Raw genomic sequence first — 24,068 nt, 5'->3', positions numbered from 1 at the left:
ATAGTGGAACTTGGGAACTGGTCCCGTTGCCGTCTGGGAAATCTGTTGTTGGTTGCAGGTGGGTGTTTGCTATCAAAGTTGGACCTGATGGTACTATTGATCGCCTCAAAGCTCGTCTTGTAGCCAAAGGTTATACTCAAATTTTTGGGTTGGATTATGGAGATACTTTTTCCCCCGTGGCAAAGATGGCTTCTGTTCGTTTATTTATCGCCACGGCTGCTCTTAAACAATGGCCTCTTTATCAACTGGATGTTAAGAATGCTTTCCTCAATGGTGATTTGCAAGAGGAAATCTATATGGAGCAACCTCCTGGGTTTGTTGCTCAGGGGGAGTCTTCTGGGATGGTATGTCGTCTTCGGTTTTAAAGAATAACATACCTCACTCCATTTTATTCCCTCATGAACCTCTTCATCCCTTACCTTTAAGAGTTTTCGGGTCTACATGTTTTGTTCATAATTTTAGTCCTGGTCTTGACAAGCTTTCTCCTAGATCACATAAGTGTGTTTTCTTAGGGTTTACAAGATCACAAAGAGGATACAAATGTTTTTCTCCTTTTCTTAACCGTTATTTTGTGTCTGCAGATGTCACCTTTAATGAGTTCTCCCTTTATTTTAAGAATCAATCTTCACCTCTGACTCCATCCAATCCTGACACCTCTTCTAATACCTTTAATGTTCCTATTGTTTGTGACCCTCTTACTATGTCTTCTTCACCCTTGGTTCCTGCTCCACAGTCACCTGCTCCTCCACCACCTCTTCAGGTTTATAGTCGCCGTAATCGATCACAACCACCACCATGTGACTCCACTCCAGTGCCAACTACTCTGTCTCCTCCGGCTTTGACACCTGAGTCTGACCTTCCCATTGCCCTCCGAAAAGGTATGCGTTCTACCCGTAATCCCTCTCCCCATTATATTGCTTTGAGTTATCATCGCTTGTCATTACCTTTTTATACATGTCTTTCCTCTCTTTCTTCTGTGACCATTCCAAAAACTGTCCGTGACGCTTTAGCCCATCCTGGTTGGCGTCAGGCCATGGCAGATGAATTAAGTGCTCTTCATAATAGTGGAACTTGGGAACTGGTCCCGTTGCCGTCTGGGAAATCTGTTGTTGGTTGCAGGTGGGTGTTTGCTATCAAAGTTGGACCTGATGGTACTATTGATCGCCTCAAAGCTCGTCTTGTAGCCAAAGGTTATACTCAAATTTTTGGGTTGGATTATGGAGATACTTTTTCCCCCGTGGCAAAGATGGCTTCTGTTCGTTTATTTATCGCCACGGCTGCTCTTAAACAATGGCCTCTTTATCAACTGGATGTTAAGAATGCTTTCCTCAATGGTGATTTGCAAGAGGAAATCTATATGGAGCAACCTCCTGGGTTTGTTGCTCAGGGGGAGTCTTCTGGGATGGTATGTCGTCTTCGGTTTTAAAGAATAACATACCTCACTCCATTTTATTCCCTCATGAACCTCTTCATCCCTTACCTTTAAGAGTTTTCGGGTCTACATGTTTTGTTCATAATTTTAGTCCTGGTCTTGACAAGCTTTCTCCTAGATCACATAAGTGTGTTTTCTTAGGGTTTACAAGATCACAAAGAGGATACAAATGTTTTTCTCCTTTTCTTAACCGTTATTTTGTGTCTGCAGATGTCACCTTTAATGAGTTCTCCCTTTATTTTAAGAATCAATCTTCACCTCTGACTCCATCCAATCCTGACACCTCTTCTAATACCTTTAATGTTCCTATTGTTTGTGACCCTCTTACTATGTCTTCTTCACCCTTGGTTCCTGCTCCACAGTCACCTGCTCCTCCACCACCTCTTCAGGTTTATAGTCGCCGTAATCGATCACAACCACCACCATGTGACTCCACTCCAGTGCCAACTACTCTGTCTCCTCCGGCTTTGACACCTGAGTCTGACCTTCCCATTGCCCTCCGAAAAGGTATGCGTTCTACCCGTAATCCCTCTCCCCATTATATTGCTTTGAGTTATCATCGCTTGTCATTACCTTTTTATACATGTCTTTCCTCTCTTTCTTCTGTGACCATTCCAAAAACTGTCCGTGACGCTTTAGCCCATCCTGGTTGGCGTCAGGCCATGGCAGATGAATTAAGTGCTCTTCATAATAGTGGAACTTGGGAACTGGTCCCGTTGCCGTCTGGGAAATCTGTTGTTGGTTGCAGGTGGGTGTTTGCTATCAAAGTTGGACCTGATGGTACTATTGATCGCCTCAAAGCTCGTCTTGTAGCCAAAGGTTATACTCAAATTTTTGGGTTGGATTATGGAGATACTTTTTCCCCCGTGGCAAAGATGGCTTCTGTTCGTTTATTTATCGCCACGGCTGCTCTTAAACAATGGCCTCTTTATCAACTGGATGTTAAGAATGCTTTCCTCAATGGTGATTTGCAAGAGGAAATCTATATGGAGCAACCTCCTGGGTTTGTTGCTCAGGGGGAGTCTTCTGGGATGGTATGTCGTCTTCGGTTTTAAAGAATAACATACCTCACTCCATTTTATTCCCTCATGAACCTCTTCATCCCTTACCTTTAAGAGTTTTCGGGTCTACATGTTTTGTTCATAATTTTAGTCCTGGTCTTGACAAGCTTTCTCCTAGATCACATAAGTGTGTTTTCTTAGGGTTTACAAGATCACAAAGAGGATACAAATGTTTTTCTCCTTTTCTTAACCGTTATTTTGTGTCTGCAGATGTCACCTTTAATGAGTTCTCCCTTTATTTTAAGAATCAATCTTCACCTCTGACTCCATCCAATCCTGACACCTCTTCTAATACCTTTAATGTTCCTATTGTTTGTGACCCTCTTACTATGTCTTCTTCACCCTTGGTTCCTGCTCCACAGTCACCTGCTCCTCCACCACCTCTTCAGGTTTATAGTCGCCGTAATCGATCACAACCACCACCATGTGACTCCACTCCAGTGCCAACTACTCTGTCTCCTCCGGCTTTGACACCTGAGTCTGACCTTCCCATTGCCCTCCGAAAAGGTATGCGTTCTACCCGTAATCCCTCTCCCCATTATATTGCTTTGAGTTATCATCGCTTGTCATTACCTTTTTATACATGTCTTTCCTCTCTTTCTTCTGTGACCATTCCAAAAACTGTCCGTGACGCTTTAGCCCATCCTGGTTGGCGTCAGGCCATGGCAGATGAATTAAGTGCTCTTCATAATAGTGGAACTTGGGAACTGGTCCCGTTGCCGTCTGGGAAATCTGTTGTTGGTTGCAGGTGGGTGTTTGCTATCAAAGTTGGACCTGATGGTACTATTGATCGCCTCAAAGCTCGTCTTGTAGCCAAAGGTTATACTCAAATTTTTGGGTTGGATTATGGAGATACTTTTTCCCCCGTGGCAAAGATGGCTTCTGTTCGTTTATTTATCGCCACGGCTGCTCTTAAACAATGGCCTCTTTATCAACTGGATGTTAAGAATGCTTTCCTCAATGGTGATTTGCAAGAGGAAATCTATATGGAGCAACCTCCTGGGTTTGTTGCTCAGGGGGAGTCTTCTGGGATGGTATGTCGTCTTCGGTTTTAAAGAATAACATACCTCACTCCATTTTATTCCCTCATGAACCTCTTCATCCCTTACCTTTAAGAGTTTCGGGTCTACATGTTTTGTTCATAATTTTAGTCCTGGTCTTGACAAGCTTTCTCCTAGATCACATAAGTGTGTTTTCTTAGGGTTTACAAGATCACAAAGAGGATACAAATGTTTTTCTCCTTTTCTTAACCGTTATTTTGTGTCTGCAGATGTCACCTTTAATGAGTTCTCCCTTTATTTTAAGAATCAATCTTCACCTCTGACTCCATCCAATCCTGACACCTCTTCTAATACCTTTAATGTTCCTATTGTTTGTGACCCTCTTACTATGTCTTCTTCACCCTTGGTTCCTGCTCCACAGTCACCTGCTCCTCCACCACCTCTTCAGGTTTATAGTCGCCGTAATCGATCACAACCACCACCATGTGACTCCACTCCAGTGCCAACTACTCTGTCTCCTCCGGCTTTGACACCTGAGTCTGACCTTCCCATTGCCCTCCGAAAAGGTATGCGTTCTACCCGTAATCCCTCTCCCCATTATATTGCTTTGAGTTATCATCGCTTGTCATTACCTTTTTATACATGTCTTTCCTCTCTTTCTTCTGTGACCATTCCAAAAACTGTCCGTGACGCTTTAGCCCATCCTGGTTGGCGTCAGGCCATGGCAGATGAATTAAGTGCTCTTCATAATAGTGGAACTTGGGAACTGGTCCCGTTGCCGTCTGGGAAATCTGTTGTTGGTTGCAGGTGGGTGTTTGCTATCAAAGTTGGACCTGATGGTACTATTGATCGCCTCAAAGCTCGTCTTGTAGCCAAAGGTTATACTCAAATTTTTGGGTTGGATTATGGAGATACTTTTTCCCCCGTGGCAAAGATGGCTTCTGTTCGTTTATTTATCGCCACGGCTGCTCTTAAACAATGGCCTCTTTATCAACTGGATGTTAAGAATGCTTTCCTCAATGGTGATTTGCAAGAGGAAATCTATATGGAGCAACCTCCTGGGTTTGTTGCTCAGGGGGAGTCTTCTGGGATGGTATGTCGTCTTCGGTTTTAAAGAATAACATACCTCACTCCATTTTATTCCCTCATGAACCTCTTCATCCCTTACCTTTAAGAGTTTTCGGGTCTACATGTTTTGTTCATAATTTTAGTCCTGGTCTTGACAAGCTTTCTCCTAGATCACATAAGTGTGTTTTCTTAGGGTTTACAAGATCACAAAGAGGATACAAATGTTTTTCTCCTTTTCTTAACCGTTATTTTGTGTCTGCAGATGTCACCTTTAATGAGTTCTCCCTTTATTTAAGAATCAATCTTCACCTCTGACTCCATCCAATCCTGACACCTCTTCTAATACCTTTAATGTTCCTATTGTTTGTGACCCTCTTACTATGTCTTCTTCACCCTTGGTTCCTGCTCCACAGTCACCTGCTCCTCCACCACCTCTTCAGGTTTATAGTCGCCGTAATCGATCACAACCACCACCATGTGACTCCACTCCAGTGCCAACTACTCTGTCTCCTCCGGCTTTGACACCTGAGTCTGACCTTCCCATTGCCCTCCGAAAAGGTATGCGTTCTACCCGTAATCCCTCTCCCCATTATATTGCTTTGAGTTATCATCGCTTGTCATTACCTTTTTATACATGTCTTTCCTCTCTTTCTTCTGTGACCATTCCAAAAACTGTCCGTGACGCTTTAGCCCATCCTGGTTGGCGTCAGGCCATGGCAGATGAATTAAGTGCTCTTCATAATAGTGGAACTTGGGAACTGGTCCCGTTGCCGTCTGGGAAATCTGTTGTTGGTTGCAGGTGGGTGTTTGCTATCAAAGTTGGACCTGATGGTACTATTGATCGCCTCAAAGCTCGTCTTGTAGCCAAAGGTTATACTCAAATTTTTGGGTTGGATTATGGAGATACTTTTTCCCCCGTGGCAAAGATGGCTTCTGTTCGTTTATTTATCGCCACGGCTGCTCTTAAACAATGGCCTCTTTATCAACTGGATGTTAAGAATGCTTTCCTCAATGGTGATTTGCAAGAGGAAATCTATATGGAGCAACCTCCTGGGTTTGTTGCTCAGGGGGAGTCTTCTGGGATGGTATGTCGTCTTCGGTTTTAAAGAATAACATACCTCACTCCATTTTATTCCCTCATGAACCTCTTCATCCCTTACCTTTAAGAGTTTTCGGGTCTACATGTTTTGTTCATAATTTTAGTCCTGGTCTTGACAAGCTTTCTCCTAGATCACATAAGTGTGTTTTCTTAGGGTTTACAAGATCACAAAGAGGATACAAATGTTTTTCTCCTTTTCTTAACCGTTATTTTGTGTCTGCAGATGTCACCTTTAATGAGTTCTCCCTTTATTTTAAGAATCAATCTTCACCTCTGACTCCATCCAATCCTGACACCTCTTCTAATACCTTTAATGTTCCTATTGTTTGTGACCCTCTTACTATGTCTTCTTCACCCTTGGTTCCTGCTCCACAGTCACCTGCTCCTCCACCACCTCTTCAGGTTTATAGTCGCCGTAATCGATCACAACCACCACCATGTGACTCCACTCCAGTGCCAACTACTCTGTCTCCTCCGGCTTTGACACCTGAGTCTGACCTTCCCATTGCCCTCCGAAAAGGTATGCGTTCTACCCGTAATCCCTCTCCCCATTATATTGCTTTGAGTTATCATCGCTTGTCATTACCTTTTTATACATGTCTTTCCTCTCTTTCTTCTGTGACCATTCCAAAAACTGTCCGTGACGCTTTAGCCCATCCTGGTTGGCGTCAGGCCATGGCAGATGAATTAAGTGCTCTTCATAATAGTGGAACTTGGGAACTGGTCCCGTTGCCGTCTGGGAAATCTGTTGTTGGTTGCAGGTGGGTGTTTGCTATCAAAGTTGGACCTGATGGTACTATTGATCGCCTCAAAGCTCGTCTTGTAGCCAAAGGTTATACTCAAATTTTTGGGTTGGATTATGGAGATACTTTTTCCCCCGTGGCAAAGATGGCTTCTGTTCGTTTATTTATCGCCACGGCTGCTCTTAAACAATGGCCTCTTTATCAACTGGATGTTAAGAATGCTTTCCTCAATGGTGATTTGCAAGAGGAAATCTATATGGAGCAACCTCCTGGGTTTGTTGCTCAGGGGGAGTCTTCTGGGATGGTATGTCGTCTTCGGTTTTAAAGAATAACATACCTCACTCCATTTTATTCCCTCATGAACCTCTTCATCCCTTACCTTTAAGAGTTTTCGGGTCTACATGTTTTGTTCATAATTTTAGTCCTGGTCTTGACAAGCTTTCTCCTAGATCACATAAGTGTGTTTTCTTAGGGTTTACAAGATCACAAAGAGGATACAAATGTTTTTCTCCTTTTCTTAACCGTTATTTTGTGTCTGCAGATGTCACCTTTAATGAGTTCTCCCTTTATTTTAAGAATCAATCTTCACCTCTGACTCCATCCAATCCTGACACCTCTTCTAATACCTTTAATGTTCCTATTGTTTGTGACCCTCTTACTATGTCTTCTTCACCCTTGGTTCCTGCTCCACAGTCACCTGCTCCTCCACCACCTCTTCAGGTTTATAGTCGCCGTAATCGATCACAACCACCACCATGTGACTCCACTCCAGTGCCAACTACTCTGTCTCCTCCGGCTTTGACACCTGAGTCTGACCTTCCCATTGCCCTCCGAAAAGGTATGCGTTCTACCCGTAATCCCTCTCCCCATTATATTGCTTTGAGTTATCATCGCTTGTCATTACCTTTTTATACATGTCTTTCCTCTCTTTCTTCTGTGACCATTCCAAAAACTGTCCGTGACGCTTTAGCCCATCCTGGTTGGCGTCAGGCCATGGCAGATGAATTAAGTGCTCTTCATAATAGTGGAACTTGGGAACTGGTCCCGTTGCCGTCTGGGAAATCTGTTGTTGGTTGCAGGTGGGTGTTTGCTATCAAAGTTGGACCTGATGGTACTATTGATCGCCTCAAAGCTCGTCTTGTAGCCAAAGGTTATACTCAAATTTTTGGGTTGGATTATGGAGATACTTTTTCCCCCGTGGCAAAGATGGCTTCTGTTCGTTTATTTATCGCCATGGCTGCTCTTAAACAATGGCCTCTTTATCAACTGGATGTTAAGAATGCTTTCCTCAATGGTGATTTGCAAGAGGAAATCTATATGGAGCAACCTCCTGGGTTTGTTGCTCAGGGGGAGTCTTCTGGGATGGTATGTCGTCTTCGGTTTTAAAGAATAACATACCTCACTCCATTTTATTCCCTCATGAACCTCTTCATCCCTTACCTTTAAGAGTTTTCGGGTCTACATGTTTTGTTCATAATTTTAGTCCTGGTCTTGACAAGCTTTCTCCTAGATCACATAAGTGTGTTTTCTTAGGGTTTACAAGATCACAAAGAGGATACAAATGTTTTTCTCCTTTTCTTAACCGTTATTTTGTGTCTGCAGATGTCACCTTTAATGAGTTCTCCCTTTATTTTAAGAATCAATCTTCACCTCTGACTCCATCCAATCCTGACACCTCTTCTAATACCTTTAATGTTCCTATTGTTTGTGACCCTCTTACTATGTCTTCTTCACCCTTGGTTCCTGCTCCACAGTCACCTGCTCCTCCACCACCTCTTCAGGTTTATAGTCGCCGTAATCGATCACAACCACCACCATGTGACTCCACTCCAGTGCCAACTACTCTGTCTCCTCCGGCTTTGACACCTGAGTCTGACCTTCCCATTGCCCTCCGAAAAGGTATGCGTTCTACCCGTAATCCCTCTCCCCATTATATTGCTTTGAGTTATCATCGCTTGTCATTACCTTTTATACATGTCTTTCCTCTCTTTCTTCTGTGACCATTCCAAAAACTGTCCGTGACGCTTTAGCCCATCCTGGTTGGCGTCAGGCCATGGCAGATGAATTAAGTGCTCTTCATAATAGTGGAACTTGGGAACTGGTCCCGTTGCCGTCTGGGAAATCTGTTGTTGGTTGCAGGTGGGTGTTTGCTATCAAAGTTGGACCTGATGGTACTATTGATCGCCTCAAAGCTCGTCTTGTAGCCAAAGGTTATACTCAAATTTTTGGGTTGGATTATGGAGATACTTTTTCCCCCGTGGCAAAGATGGCTTCTGTTCGTTTATTTATCGCCACGGCTGCTCTTAAACAATGGCCTCTTTATCAACTGGATGTTAAGAATGCTTTCCTCAATGGTGATTTGCAAGAGGAAATCTATATGGAGCAACCTCCTGGGTTTGTTGCTCAGGGGGAGTCTTCTGGGATGGTATGTCGTCTTCGGTTTTAAAGAATAACATACCTCACTCCATTTTATTCCCTCATGAACCTCTTCATCCCTTACCTTTAAGAGTTTTCGGGTCTACATGTTTTGTTCATAATTTTAGTCCTGGTCTTGACAAGCTTTCTCCTAGATCACATAAGTGTGTTTTCTTAGGGTTTACAAGATCACAAAGAGGATACAAATGTTTTTCTCCTTTTCTTAACCGTTATTTTGTGTCTGCAGATGTCACCTTTAATGAGTTCTCCCTTTATTTTAAGAATCAATCTTCACCTCTGACTCCATCCAATCCTGACACCTCTTCTAATACCTTTAATGTTCCTATTGTTTGTGACCCTCTTACTATGTCTTCTTCACCCTTGGTTCCTGCTCCACAGTCACCTGCTCCTCCACCACCTCTTCAGGTTTATAGTCGCCGTAATCGATCACAACCACCACCATGTGACTCCACTCCAGTGCCAACTACTCTGTCTCCTCCGGCTTTGACACCTGAGTCTGACCTTCCCATTGCCCTCCGAAAAGGTATGCGTTCTACCCATAATCCCTCTCCCCATTATATTTCTTTGAGTTATCATCGCTTGTCATTACCTTTTTATACATGTCTTTCCTCTCTTTCTTCTGTGACCATTCCAAAAACTGTCCGTGACGCTTTAGCCCATCCTGGTTGGCGTCAGGCCATGGCAGATGAATTAAGTGCTCTTCATAATAGTGGAACTTGGGAACTGGTCCCGTTGCCGTCTGGGAAATTTGTTGTTGGTTGCAGGTGGGTGTTTGCTATCAAAGTTGGACCTGATGGTACTATTGATCGCCTCAAAGCTCGTCTTGTAGCCAAAGGTTATACTCAAATTTTTGGGTTGGATTATGGAGATACTTTTTCCCCCGTGGCAAAGATGGCTTCTGTTCGTTTATTTATCGCCATGGCTGCTCTTAAACAATGGCCTCTTTATCAACTGGATGTTAAGAATGCTTTCCTCAATGGTGATTTGCAAGAGGAAATCTATATGGAGCAACCTCCTGGGTTTGTTGCTCAGGGGGAGTCTTCTGGGATGGTATGTCGTCTTCGGTTTTAAAGAATAACATACCTCACTCCATTTTATTCCCTCATGAACCTCTTCATCCCTTACCTTTAAGAGTTTTCGGGTCTACATGTTTTGTTCATAATTTTAGTCCTGGTCTTGACAAGCTTTCTCCTAGATCACATAAGTGTGTTTTCTTAGGGTTTACAAGATCACAAAGAGGATACAAATGTTTTTCTCCTTTTCTTAACCGTTATTTTGTGTCTGCAGATGTCACCTTTAATGAGTTCTCCCTTTATTTTAAGAATCAATCTTCACCTCTGACTCCATCCAATCCTGACACCTCTTCTAATACCTTTAATGTTCCTATTGTTTGTGACCCTCTTACTATGTCTTCTTCACCCTTGGTTCCTGCTCCACAGTCACCTGCTCCTCCACCACCTCTTCAGGTTTATAGTCGCCGTAATCGATCACAACCACCACCATGTGACTCCACTCCAGTGCCAACTACTCTGTCTCCTCCGGCTTTGACACCTGAGTCTGACCTTCCCATTGCCCTCCGAAAAGGTATGCGTTCTACCCGTAATCCCTCTCCCCATTATATTGCTTTGAGTTATCATCGCTTGTCATTACCTTTTTATACATGTCTTTCCTCTCTTTCTTCTGTGACCATTCCAAAAACTGTCCGTGACGCTTTAGCCCATCCTGGTTGGCGTCAGGCCATGGCAGATGAATTAAGTGCTCTTCATAATAGTGGAACTTGGGAACTGGTCCCGTTGCCGTCTGGGAAATCTGTTGTTGGTTGTAGGTGGGTGTTTGCTATCAAAGTTGGACCTGATGGTACTATTGATCGCCTCAAAGCTCGTCTTGTAGCCAAAGGTTATACTCAAATTTTTGGGTTGGATTATGGAGATACTTTTTCCCCCGTGGCAAAGATGGCTTCTGTTCGTTTATTTATCGCCATGGCTGCTCTTAAACAATGGCCTCTTTATCAACTGGATGTTAAGAATGCTTTCCTCAATGGTGATTTGCAAGAGGAAATCTATATGGAGCAACCTCCTGGGTTTGTTGCTCAGGGGGAGTCTTCTGGGATGGTATGTCGTCTTCGGTTTTAAAGAATAACATACCTCACTCCATTTTACTCCCTCTTGAACCTCTTCATCCCTTACCTTTAAGAGTTTTCGGGTCTACATGTTTTGTTCATAATTTTAGTCCTGGTCTTGACAAGCTTTCTCCTAGATCACATAAGTGTGTTTTCTTAGGGTTTACAAGATCACAAAGAGGATACAAATGTTTTTCTCCTTTTCTTAACCGTTATTTTGTGTCTGCAGATGTCACCTTTAATGAGTTCTCCCTTTATTTTAAGAATCAATCTTCACCTCTGACTCCATCCAATCCTGACACCTCTTCTAATACCTTTAATGTTCCTATTGTTTGTGACCCTCTTACTATGTCTTCTTCACCCTTGGTTCCTGCTCCACAGTCACCTGCTCCTCCACCACCTCTTCAGGTTTATAGTCGCCGTAATCGATCACAACCACCACCATGTGACTCCACTCCAGTGCCAACTACTCTGTCTCCTCCGGCTTTGACACCTGAGTCTGACCTTCCCATTGCCCTCCGAAAAGGTATGCGTTCTACCCGTAATCCCTCTCCCCATTATATTGCTTTGAGTTATCATCGCTTGTCATTACCTTTTTATACATGTCTTTCCTCTCTTTCTTCTGTGACCATTCCAAAAACTGTCTGTGACGCTTTAGCCCATCCTGGTTGGCGTCAGGCCATGGCAGATGAATTAAGTGCTCTTCATAATAGTGGAACTTGGGAACTGGTCCTGTTGCCGTCTGGGAAATCTGTTGTTGGTTGCAGGTGGGTGTTTGCTATCAAAGTTGGACCTGATGGTACTATTGATCGCCTCAAAGCTCGTCTTGTAGCCAAAGGTTATACTCAAATTTTTGGGTTGGATTATGGAGATACTTTTTCCCCCGTGGCAAAGATGGCTTCTGTTCGTTTATTTATCGCCATGGCTGCTCTTAAACAATGGCCTCTTTATCAACTGGATGTTAAGAATGCTTTCCTCAATGGTGATTTGCAAGAGGAAATCTATATGGAGCAACCTCCTGGGTTTGTTGCTCAGGGGGAGTCTTCTGGGATGGTATGTCGTCTTCGCAAATCACTTTATGGCCTAAAACAATCTCCTAGGGCCTGGTTTGGAAAGTTTAGCAATGTTGTTCAACAATTTGGTATGACTCGGTGTGAAACAGATCATTCTGTTTTTTATCAACACTCGAGTGCTGGATGTGTTTACTTGATAGTATATGTTGATGACATCGTTCTTACAGGGAGTAACAACCATGGCATCTCTCAGTTGAAACAACATATCTGTCACCATTTTCAGACCAAAGATCTTGGCAAACTCAGATATTTCTTGGGTATTGAGGTGGCACAGTCCAATGATGGTATTGTTATATCTCAAAGAAAGTATGCCATGGATATTCTGGAGGAAACTGGATTGATGAGTTCAAAGTCTGTTGATACACCCATGGATCCCAATACTAAACTTCTACCAAATCAGGGGGAGCCTATATCTGATCCTGAGCAGTATAGACGATTGGTTGGGAAATTGAATTATCTTACCGTTACTCGTCCTGACATTTCCTTTGCAGTCAGTGTGGTAAGCCAATTTCTTAATTCTCCATGTGAAGATCATTGGAATGCAGTCATTCGCATCTTGAAGTATATTAAAAAATCTCCTGGAAAAGGATTGTTATATGGTTCTAATAACCATACAAGAGTTGTTTGCTATTCAGATGCTGATTGGGCAGGATCTCCTTCTGATAGAAGATCTACATCTGGGTATTGTGTCTCCATTGGTGGTAACTTGATCTCGTGGAAAAGTAAGAAACAGAGTGTTGTAGCAAGATCTAGTGCAGAAGCAGAATATAGAGCTATGGCCTCAGCTGCCTGTGAACTTGTTTGGCTCAAGCAATTGCTTCAAGAGTTACAATTTGGAGATATTACTCAAATGACACTTGTGTGTGACAATCAGGCTGCCCTTCATATTAGCTCTAATCCTGTCTTTCATGAGAGGACTAAACACATTGAGATTGATTGTCATTTCGTTCGGGAAAAGGTTATGTCTGGAGACATCAAGACTGAGTTTGTTAACTCAAGTGATCAGTTAGCAGATATTTTTACGAAGTCTTTACGGGGGCCTAGAACTGATTATATTTGTAACAAGCTTGGCACATACGATTTGTATGCTCCAGCTTGAGGGGGAGTGTTAGATATAGTTTGATATTATTAAGATATTGTTAGATATTGATAACCACAATATCAAACAATATCTTCTATTTAATCTTTTTATTTTCGGTTACTCTTTTTACTTGTACCTCTCTTTATTATAAATAGATTACCCTATGTGTGGTTTATACATAAGGGAGATTAATCTCAATCCCTATCTTCTTTATTCTCAACAACAGGAAAAGAAGCCATTAAACAGGATTTAAGTCCCTAATCATACGCCACCAATCACAGCCTAAAGAAACACGTGGAACCATGTTTAAAACGCGCTGCGAGAAACCACATCCACATTGTCGCCGGGCGCCAAAATGCATCGCCAGGCCCTGACGTTGTTTGGTGCTGAAAAACATGTCGTTGGGCGCTCCTCTACTTCTCCACAATGTGAAAAATCACAAATTCTCACGCTCCTGCTGAGTCATGCTCCTAGTAACACGCCTATCCATTTGATGCAAAGTTGTAGATGCCATATTATTGTTCGTGCTCATATCAGTTTACCTGAACCGCTTGTCAGGAAGACCTTCGATACAGGGACCATACTGTACTAGTATGAGTCACTCACCAAGACTATCTATTGGTTTTAATACTACTGATGAGTCTTTAAAGAAGGGGTTTTCCTCTGGGAGACAACACCAATGAAACCTTAGCTTGCCCAATAAGGAATTGACATAGTTTGTAAGAAATCCCTAAAATCAAGGGATTTGGATTAGGAGTTTATTTGTATATTTGCTCCAGATTTAGAGTCTTTATTTCTGGAGATTTATTTCCTTTATTTCTAGAGATTTATTTCCTATTATTAGGATTTTGTTTTTCCTTTAAACACCAATGTATTGCTTTTTTAGATCAAGAAAAGTAATTCCATAATTGTTGCTTAGTACCTACAATTTTTTCATATGGTATTAGAGCCATTAAGAGCTTATCCTAATCAAGTTCTTTGGGGCTATTATGTCACCACTATCAGACTCTTGTTAGATCACCCACAAATATCTAATCATATGCTCAAGATGTTTATTCCTTTGCGTGAGGGAGTGTGTTGAGATCCAACACGACTAGGAATAAGGATGAATTATAGTATATAACTAGAATGCAATCCTCAACTTACAAGTTGGTTTTGTGAGGTTGAGTTAGGCATAAACCCACTTACTGAGATGGTATCAGAACTTGTTTTAAAAATGTCTTTTTCCATGGAGATCTAGATGAAGAAATCTGCATGAACATTCCTCATGGGTTTGAAGGAGACAAAAAGTAAAGTGTGCAGATTGTGAAAGGCTCTTTATGGACTCAAACATTCTAGAGCTTGGTTTGGAAGATTCATAAAAGCTATGAAGGAGATCACACTTTGTTTACTAAATATTCAGGGAAAGAGTGGGTAAGGACATTTCTAGTTTATAGTGATGATATTATAGTGACCAGAAATGATGAAAAGAGAATGAAGAATCGAAATGGAGATGAGTCAAGAAATTTGAACTAAAAGAGCTAGGAGAATTAAAGTATTTTTAGGGATTGAAGTAAGGCTATTCTAACCAGGGAATTTTCATATCTCAGCAAAAATATATATAATTGATTTGTTGGCAGAAAAAAGGAATATTGGGTTCAGACCAGTGTCAACTCTAATGGATCCTAATCACAAGTTGTGTATGGCTGAAGAGGAATCAACAGAAGACAAAAAGTTGTATCATAGGCTGGTTGGAAAATTTATATATTTGTCCACACACGGCCAGACATTGCTCATGCATTGAGTGTCATCAATCAGTTTATGCATGAACCGAAGGAATCCCATCTTCAAGTTGCTTATAGAATTCCAGGTTACTTGAAGGGCATTCCTCGAAAGGGAATATTCTTCAAAAAGAAGTGGAAGACTAACTCTTTAAGCCCACACGTATGCCGATTATGTAGGTTCTCTTGTTGGTAGAAGATCAACAACTAGATGTTGTAGTTTCCTAGGTAGGAATTTAGTGACATGGAGAAGAAAAAAAAAAGAATGTGCTGGCAAGATCATGTGTTGAATCAGAGTTCAGGTCCATGGCCCAAGGGCTATATGAGTTTTTATTGCTATAAGTTATCTTCTATGACTTGAAGATGAATTTGGAGAGACCTATGAAACTCTACCGTGATAATAAGTCAACAAATGACATTGCACGTAATCCCATTCAGCATGACACGTCAAAACATATAGAAATCGATTCATTAAGGAAAAATTAGAAGAAGGTTTAGTATGCATGTCATACATTCCCGTCCAAGTAACATGTGGCTTATGTGCTGAAAAAAGGACTCAATACCTCAGATTCCCATAATCTCATAACCAGGCTAGGAATGGAGGACACCTATTCCTTACCTTGAGAAGGGGTGATGAAATTTGGTGCAAATATTGCACATTTACTAAACAATAAATATAGTTTTGTTTGTAAGAAAATCCTAAAATTAAGGGATTGGGATTAAGAATTTATTTGGTAAATTTGCTCCAGATTTAGAGTATTTATTAGGATTTCGTTTTTCTTTTAAATACCGATGTATTGTTTTTTCTAGATCATGAAAGGTAATTCCATAATTATTGCTTACTGCATACACTTCTTTTCACAACTGAAAACTAACAACCTACACCGTTGTCAAATACTAACAACGAGTGTAACTATTTCTGGCTATAGCAGTTATCAAACAGGGATAGATGTAAGCTTCTATAACAAAATGAAAATTCATGTATTTTAGGGGATTGAATATATCTATAGTTGTGAGATAAAGCCAATTATGTGAATCGTTAAATTGTATTATCTGCACCACTTTATATATTTTGTCACGAAATGGGCTCTCTGTTTTCGATGCCCTTTACTCCTCTATTCACCTCATTAAATAATACATAACATATCACCCTATTAATGATAATTGATTCTAATTCCTGATTCTTTTCAACCTAAATTAGGAATCCTAAATATATGCAATTATTACAAATATGCCATATTATATAACAGCAGATAATTGTCCAGCAGATTTATTGCCTAACATCCCCCCGCAAATTGATGTGGGTGGTCAAGGAGCATCAATTTGTTAATAAGAAACTGGTGTCGAGGACGAGGAACAACCTTGGTAAATATATCGGCAAGCTGAAGTTGCGAGGAAATGTGGGGAAGAGAGACAATACGAGTATCAAAAGCCTCACGAATGGAATGACAATCCACTTCAATATGTTTAGTGCGTTCATGGAAGACGGGATTGGCTGCAATTTGAATGGCACTAGTATTATCAGCATAGAGAGGTGTAGCTGAGTTTTGAGGGAAGCCAAGCTCGGTTAAAAGACCACGAAGCCAAATAATTTCAGAGCAGGCTAGAGACATAGCACGATATTCAGACTCAGTGGACGACTTGGAGACTCGGGCTTGCTTTTTGCTCTTCCAAGAAACAAGTGCAGAACCAAGAAACATGCACCAACCCGTGACAGATTTGCGAGTATCTGGACAACCTGCCCAATCAGCATCACTATAACCCACCAAAGTAAGAGACGTCCCAGTAGGGAAGAACAATCCCCGATGAGAAGTACCTTTCAAGTAACGAATGATACGGCGAACAGCAGCGAGGTGAAGATGGCGAGGACTGTGCATAAATTGGCTAACCTGCTGAACTGCAAAGGAGATGTCAGGACGTGTAATAGTCAAATAATTAAGACTTCCCACTAACTGACGATACAACAATGGATTAGGTAGAATGTCACCCTCGTCACGTAGATATTTGACATTAACTTCAAGAGGAGTATCCACAGGAACAGCAGTTTGGAGACCAGCCAAAGAGATCAAATCATCAGTATACTTTTGTTGATGAAGAAATAGACCTGTTGGACCAGAATGAACCTCAAGACCCAAAAAATAGTGAAGATTTCCAAGATCTTTCATATGAAAAGAAGCTTGAAGTTGTTGTTTAAGGCGTTGTATTGACTCATGATCGGAACCAGTAATGACCATATCATCCACATAAATAAGGAGAAGAACAATACCAGTTGCAGTGGTTTGAATAAATAAAGAAGAATCATATTGACTTTGAGTAAAAGAAAAACCAAGGAGAGTAGTCCGAAATTTTTCAAACCATGCCCGCGGTGCTTGTCTCAAACCATATAAAGATCGTTTGAGCTTGCATACACCGGTAGAAGAAGAAAACAGACCTTGGGGAGGGGTCATATAAATATCTTCAGTTAGGTCACCATGAAGAAAAGCATTTTTCACATCCATTTGATGGAGAGACTAGCCTTTGGAGGCAGCAATGGAGAGCACCGTGCGGATAGTAGTCATTTTAGCCACAGGTGCAAATGTCTCATCGTAATCCATGCCATATTCTTGTTTGTTACCCAAAGCAACTAAACGAGCCTTGTAACGATTAAGAGAACCGTCAGAATTAAGTTTCACAGAGTATACCCATTTACAACCAATGGGTTTGACACTAGGGGGACACGGAACAAGATCCCAAGTGTAATTCTCCTGAAGGGCCTGCAACTCCTCTTGCATAGCTTTGACCCAACACACATCCGTTACAGCCTGTGAATAGCAGGTAGGAATAGGAATGCTAGATAAAGTGGCAGTAAGAGAAGTAGGAGAGTGACCATACCTATTTGGTGGACGAGGAATACGACTTGATCGACGAGGTGCTATTGGCGTATGATCAGGTGACGGGTCAGAGTCAGGAAGGGGCGGGTCAGGCTTGCGTCTAGTATAAACATAACCTGGTTTAAACCGTTCTGGAGCATGAGAAACCTCAAGAAAGGTCGGGAGACTAGCAAAACCAGGAGCATCGGGAGAAACAAATGGAAAAAAATCTTGATGATCAAAGAAAACCACATTCCGAGAGATACGTAAACGCCGGGCAGCAACATCATAACACACGAAACCCTTCTGAGTCGTACCATAACCCATAAATGCGCATTTGACAGATTGGGCCCCAAGTTTGTGCCGTTCCGAAGGTGGAAGGTGAACAAAGCATACACAACCAAAAAGGTGAAGACCATCATAACTTGGCTGTGTGGAATAAAGACGAAAGAAAGGAGAATCGAGGCCAAGAACTTGGGAGGGAAGGCGATTGATCAAGTAGACAGCAGTGGTCAAGGCCTCAACCCAAAAATGAGAAGGAACCGACGCCTGAAGAAGTAATGCTCGTGTGACATCAAGCAAGTGCCTATTCTTTCGCTCCGCGACGCCATTTTGTTGTGGTGTATATGGACAAGAACGTTGCGAAATAATGCCTTTTTGTTGTAAGTACTCTTGAAACGCAGCAGAAATATATTCCCCACCAGAATCAGTGCGCAAAATCTTAATGCAAGTGTGAAATTGATTCTCAATGTAGGCCAAGAATGTCTTGAACATGGAGAAAACTTCATTTTTAGAACGGAGAAAATATATCCAAGTAAAGCGGCTATAATCGTCAATAAATGTCACAAAATACTTATACTTGGCATGTGATAAGATAGGCGATATTCCCCAAACATCACTGTGAATAATGTCGAAACATTTGTCAGCATGATGAGCATTAGACCGAAACGGGAGGGTTTTGCTTTTAGCCAGTTTGCATACAGAACAGTGAAAAGATGAATCAGGAATGATACTTTTATTGCTCAAGAAACCATTTTTCAGTAGATGAGACAAAACAACTGGATTTGGGTGACCTAACTTTTTGTGCCACTCGGCATACTTATTTGAGACTCCAATACAATGAAAAGACAAAAGGCTAGGTAAAGTAAATTGGAGTGGAAATAATCTGCCCACTTTAGGCCCCTTCGCGATCACCTTCCCCGACACCTGATCCTGCACAACACAACCAGCCCGAGAGAAATTAATAGTGCAATTGTCATCAACCAATTGTCCAACCGAAATTAAATTAGAAACAAGTCCAGGAGACACAAATACATTTCGAAAGGAAGGTGTAATATCACCCCACAGCAGTGATGGAAAGACTATTACCATCGGCAATCTGGATATTTTGAGTACCATTATAAGTACGAACATTGGTTAAATGTTCAGAGGTACCAGCCATATGATTGGAGGCGCCAGAATCAACAAACCATGGTGAAGATATATTGTGAGACTTACCCTGGATGCCTAATGCAGATAATGCTGAAAGCACCATTTGTTGAACCTTCTCTGGCGTTAAAGCCTCAGGGACTGGGACAGAAGGTGTCTCAGTCATGGAACTAGCTGCATGAAAAGCTTGCACCTGGCGCCGGGGTGGGCGAGTAGGACAGTCTGTGATGATATGACCATGTTGCTTACAATAGTTGCAAAACTTTTGAGTGCAATTAGGGGTGGCAATGCGGGCCGGCCCGCCCCGTTTAGGCCCGCCCCGCATAAGGCCCGCACACCGCGGGCCGGCCCGCCCCGCCCCGCACATTTTATGCGGGCCGCATACTCTGGCCCGCCCCACATAAAGGTTGGCCCGCAGGCCCGCGGGCCGGCCCGCTTTTTTTTTTTTAAATTTTTTTATTTTTTTATTTTTTTTATGATAAAACTTTCAATGTTTAAAAATTAGGAAACTTTAAGAAGTTCACAAAATTAAGTAAAGACTTTGGAGAATTAGATGATAAATTGATAATTCAACATTTTCATCATATTCATACTATGACATACACAATGTATTCTTTAAATTTTAGCACATTAAGAATTACATAATACTTGTCTTTTCCAGTTATACAAGAATTTGAAATGTTAATGCAAGAGTCCATAAAAGAAGTAATTAATATACACAAGTGCAAGTTTTTTTTTTTTTTAAATTTTATGCGGGCTTGCGGGCCGGCCCGCGCGGGCCTGCAGGCTCACTATCCTGTCCCGCCCCGCGTTTTTTATGCGGGCCTGCGGGCCGGGCCCGCGGGCCAGGCCCTAATTGCCATCCCTAAGTGCAATGGCGAGCAATATGACCAAACTGTTTGCACGAATAACATTTAACTTGTCGTGTATCACGACCTTTGCTTTTATCTTGGGCAGTATAGGCAACAGTAATAGCTTCCGAAACAACAGAATCACGGGACAAAGCTGCCTGAGTAAGAAGACGTTGTTCTTCGCGAAGAAGTTCACCAACACATACCTCCAAAGAAGGGAGGGGGTTCCGATTTAAGAGAGCAGCACGGACAACTTCAAATTCTGGGCGAAGCTTCATGAGAAATTGGTCCCGTTTAGTGACCTCGTAAACTTCTTGAACCGCTGCCAAAGAAGTTTCCGGAACAGCAGCATGTAGTATAGCAGAGTGTTCAGCCCATAAGTTGAGGAAACCAGAATAATATTCCTGAATAGAGGAATTAGCCTGACTATAATTGGCTATGTCCAATTCCAACTGAAACCGTTTGGCAGAATGATCTTGATTAAAAATGCGTTTGAGATAATTCCACATGTCTGCGGCAGTTGAAAATGAACGTAGGTTATTAACCATTAGAGGTTCGATTGACCCCAAAAGCCAAGAAATAACCTGGGCATCCTTTGTCTCCCAAGGAGCCAACTCAGCCGTGGTCGTGGGTTTAGGGGAGGACCCATCGACATGACCCCACATGCCTTTCCCTCGCACGAACATTCGGAATTGAAACTCCTAAGCAGCATAGTTCTTGCCGTTAAAGCGAACACAAAGATTCTCCGTAGCCATGAAAACAGAGAAAAAAAAAGAGTTGCGTGCCGAGAAAACAATGGAGCAAGAACGTGATCGAAAATACCCACGAACCAAGAAGCAAGCGCAGGAACAGGAACAAGATCAAAGCTCACGAACGTGATCGAAAATACCCAGGAACCGAGAAGCAAGTCACGAACGGGATCGATAGCAAGATGGGAACACTCACGGTTCTGTCAAGAGACTCGTGATTAGCAAGTCACGAACGGGATCGATTGCAAGATGGGAACACTCACGGTTCTGTCAAGAGACTCGTGATACCATGTCACGAAATGGGCTCTCTGTTTTCGATGCCCTTTACTCCTCTATTCACCTCATTAAATAATACATAACATATCACCCTATTAATGATAATTGATTCTAATTCCTGATTCTTTTCAACCTAAATTAGGAATCCTAAATATATGCAATTATTACAAATATGCCATATTATATAACAGCAGATAATTGTCCAGCAGATTTATTGCCTAACATATTTGAATGATATACGGTCATCATTTAACTAACAATTTCTCGTTACCTGAGAGAGCAGGTCAATGTGGGAAGATTTGCCAAATTGTAGAGTACCTCTTCTTATCATTCATGGAGAAAAGGATACAAAATTTAGAAATATTGCTCAGAAAATGATGAAAACGTTGTGCTCTGGCTTGGGGAGTGAGCATGAAAATGGGAATGCTATACATGAGGTTGTTGAGATTCCCAACTGTGGCCATGCTGCTCATTTGGAGAATCCTCTTGCTATCATTGCTGCCATAGCACGATTCCTGACTAGACTATGAAAGTTGTATTCTCCAATTAGAGGATCAATATGGTAGGGAAGGATCAGGGAGAATGATGGAAGGGTTGGGATATTGTATGTTTTTTCCAAATAGAATTTCTCTTGTTTTTTCCTGTATTTTCTTTTGATTTCTGTAATGACAGGGGGCTAACCTCTCTTTTAAAGGAACTTTATCTCCATTATTTCTTCTCTAAGAATCGACACCTTTATTATGGATGTTCATTTAACACATTATCTGCTATGTACATTTATAAGAGATATCAATTATTGATCTTATGATTATTTATTTTATTCTCTGAAGTGAACTTTTCACTTTAGATAATTTAGATCTGTTATAAAAGTGTTAATTTTTCTTAGAACAATAGCTGAACATAGATGGCTTAGACGAGTTAGATTCATTTTTTGTTACGTGCTTCTTCTCTCCATCAACTCACTCTACTATTTTCTACCTCTTGTCACTACATAGTGATCTCTACATAATTTGAGACAGATTATTTTTGAAGATTCTACTTTTTAGTCAAATATAAATTTTGTTATTATATGTATATTTCTCTACTGTACCACACATATAGTCTTGCTCATTTACCTTTCTTTTTAATTTTGTGTTTCAAATCAATGTCTTCGCATTATATGACTAGAATAAATCTAGGTCATTTATATGCATTTGATAAAAAAATTGAACATACATACAATAAACTAGTTATATAGTCTAGGCGTATAATTATTCTAGTGAAAGAGTGATGACTGCATTTCAATCACATCTAGAACAATTAATCTTAGTTTTCCTAAATTTTAGTGGAGTTTAAAAATCCATTATTTTAGCTAAAGATTATCCAAATGGACCTAGTTGACCTTTAACTAAAATCATTTACTAAAATTAGTTTTTAAAGTCCTAGTAGATGTTAGACATTTTAGACAGATAAGTTTGATTAAAGAGTCTAGAGTCTAGTCTATTGAACTTCACTAGATAATTTGATAAATCATTCATGAGTTGAATTTTGATATTATGATGCAATGCATAGGCATTTCTTGAACATTCTAACATTTGGTTTGTGTAGTTGAAGTATAAACAAATTCATAAGCCGTCTATAAATAATATAATGATAGATTGCGTAATGGATCTATGGATGATGTAGCAAGTTGATTTGGAAATTTCTAGTGACTAGGAGAAGACGAGATTGTAAATTTAATGATGAAATAAAGTGTTTTTGAATATTGAAAAGAGAACTTGATTCATGAGAAGTCAGGTATGCCAAAATTGTCAGTGTATGAGTAGATTTGTGTACTGTGTGGAACACTAAACTCGTCCACTTTGTGAAGATACTAGACTTTGCAACAAAATCTATTCGGAGTTTTTCTATGTTGAATATTTGCAGGAGAATGTATGATTCAAGTCCAGAGTTTGTGTTTCTAATAAATAGATTCACTTCGCTAAAGAATGCTATAAAAAGACGTCCAGTGGGTGTCCATCAGTCATCCATCATACCACATTTCATTTTCTTATTTGTAATGTCTTTTGTTATCTTATGCATTGAAGGCTAAACATGATTTGTTGATTCTCTTGTGATTTTATAATTAATTATGAAGTTATATTCGTTTAAAGCGTTGTTACGAAATTTATATGAACAGAGTCTGTTCAATTTATTCTTTTTTAATTTTGATTTATACTCTTATAATTGTTTTAGAATATTTGTTGATAATTCAATTTTGCTTTCTAATCGGAACTTTTGTTAGTTTTCCTGAATTTAATAACATCTTGTTTGATTAATTTAAGAGATAAAAGAATAAAATTTTATATATATATATATATATATATATATATATATATATATATATATATTTGAAATAAATGAGAAACTTAATGAATTAATTGAGACTTGTTTAGTTAATTTAAATCTGTTTGGAATTAAATAAATAATAATCACATCATAATTAATGGAGAATTCAACTATGAGTACTTGATATTCATGGACATACAAATGATAAATGCAAGCACGGGATAAAATTTGGTGGATTGAAAATATGGCATCCAATAATGAGTTGCTCAATCCTAGAAGCAACTCATTGATTTTAAATAAAGGGTTAAATTTGTTTTTTTTGACTATTAACTTTCATTATTAATTAAATTAGTCTAAAAAATTTGATCCAAGTTAGTCTTTTAATTTTATAAATGTGTGGATTTAGTCTTTTTAATTATGGATTTAGTTATTTTAACCAAATTTTGTTAAGTTTATTTGATGTTTCAAACATGTTTCTCACTTAACATTGAAGCAAAAATGTGTTAAATGGTATAAATAACTCAAATGCTATCATGAAACGTATTTGAAATGTCAAATAAATTTAACAAAATTTTGTTAAAAAAACTGAATTCATGCATTTCTAAAATTGATGAACTAAATTGGGCCAAATTTTCAAAGATAAACTAATTCCAATTTTGAGTGAAAATTAAGGGACCAAAAACATATTTAACCCTTAACTAAAGAAATCAATGAGATAGGAACTGCATATGTTAC

The 24,068-nt window shown here is 40.4% G+C and overlaps 1 protein-coding gene across 2 annotated transcripts in view; it reads left to right on the top strand.

Moving 5' to 3' along the window:
* Positions 1-21,831, top strand: part of LOC114181785 (protein PHYLLO, chloroplastic) — a 76,285-nt gene extending 54,454 nt beyond the window's left edge. For both annotated transcript variants that reach the window (XM_028068342.1, XM_028068355.1), the window contains one exon: positions 21,310-21,831. In XM_028068342.1, coding sequence (XP_027924143.1) covers positions 21,310-21,556 — 247 coding nt within the window. In that variant the 3' untranslated portion in view covers positions 21,557-21,831. The remainder of the gene's footprint in view (positions 1-21,309) is intronic.
* Positions 21,832-24,068: the final 2,237 nt, after the last annotated feature.

Source organism: Vigna unguiculata, chromosome 1 (assembly GCF_004118075.2).
Source record: "Vigna unguiculata cultivar IT97K-499-35 chromosome 1, ASM411807v1, whole genome shotgun sequence".
In the NCBI taxonomy this organism is placed as follows: domain Eukaryota; kingdom Viridiplantae; phylum Streptophyta; class Magnoliopsida; order Fabales; family Fabaceae; genus Vigna; species Vigna unguiculata.
Note: the sequence above shows the minus strand (reverse complement) of the source record. Positions and strands in the feature narration are given on the sequence as shown.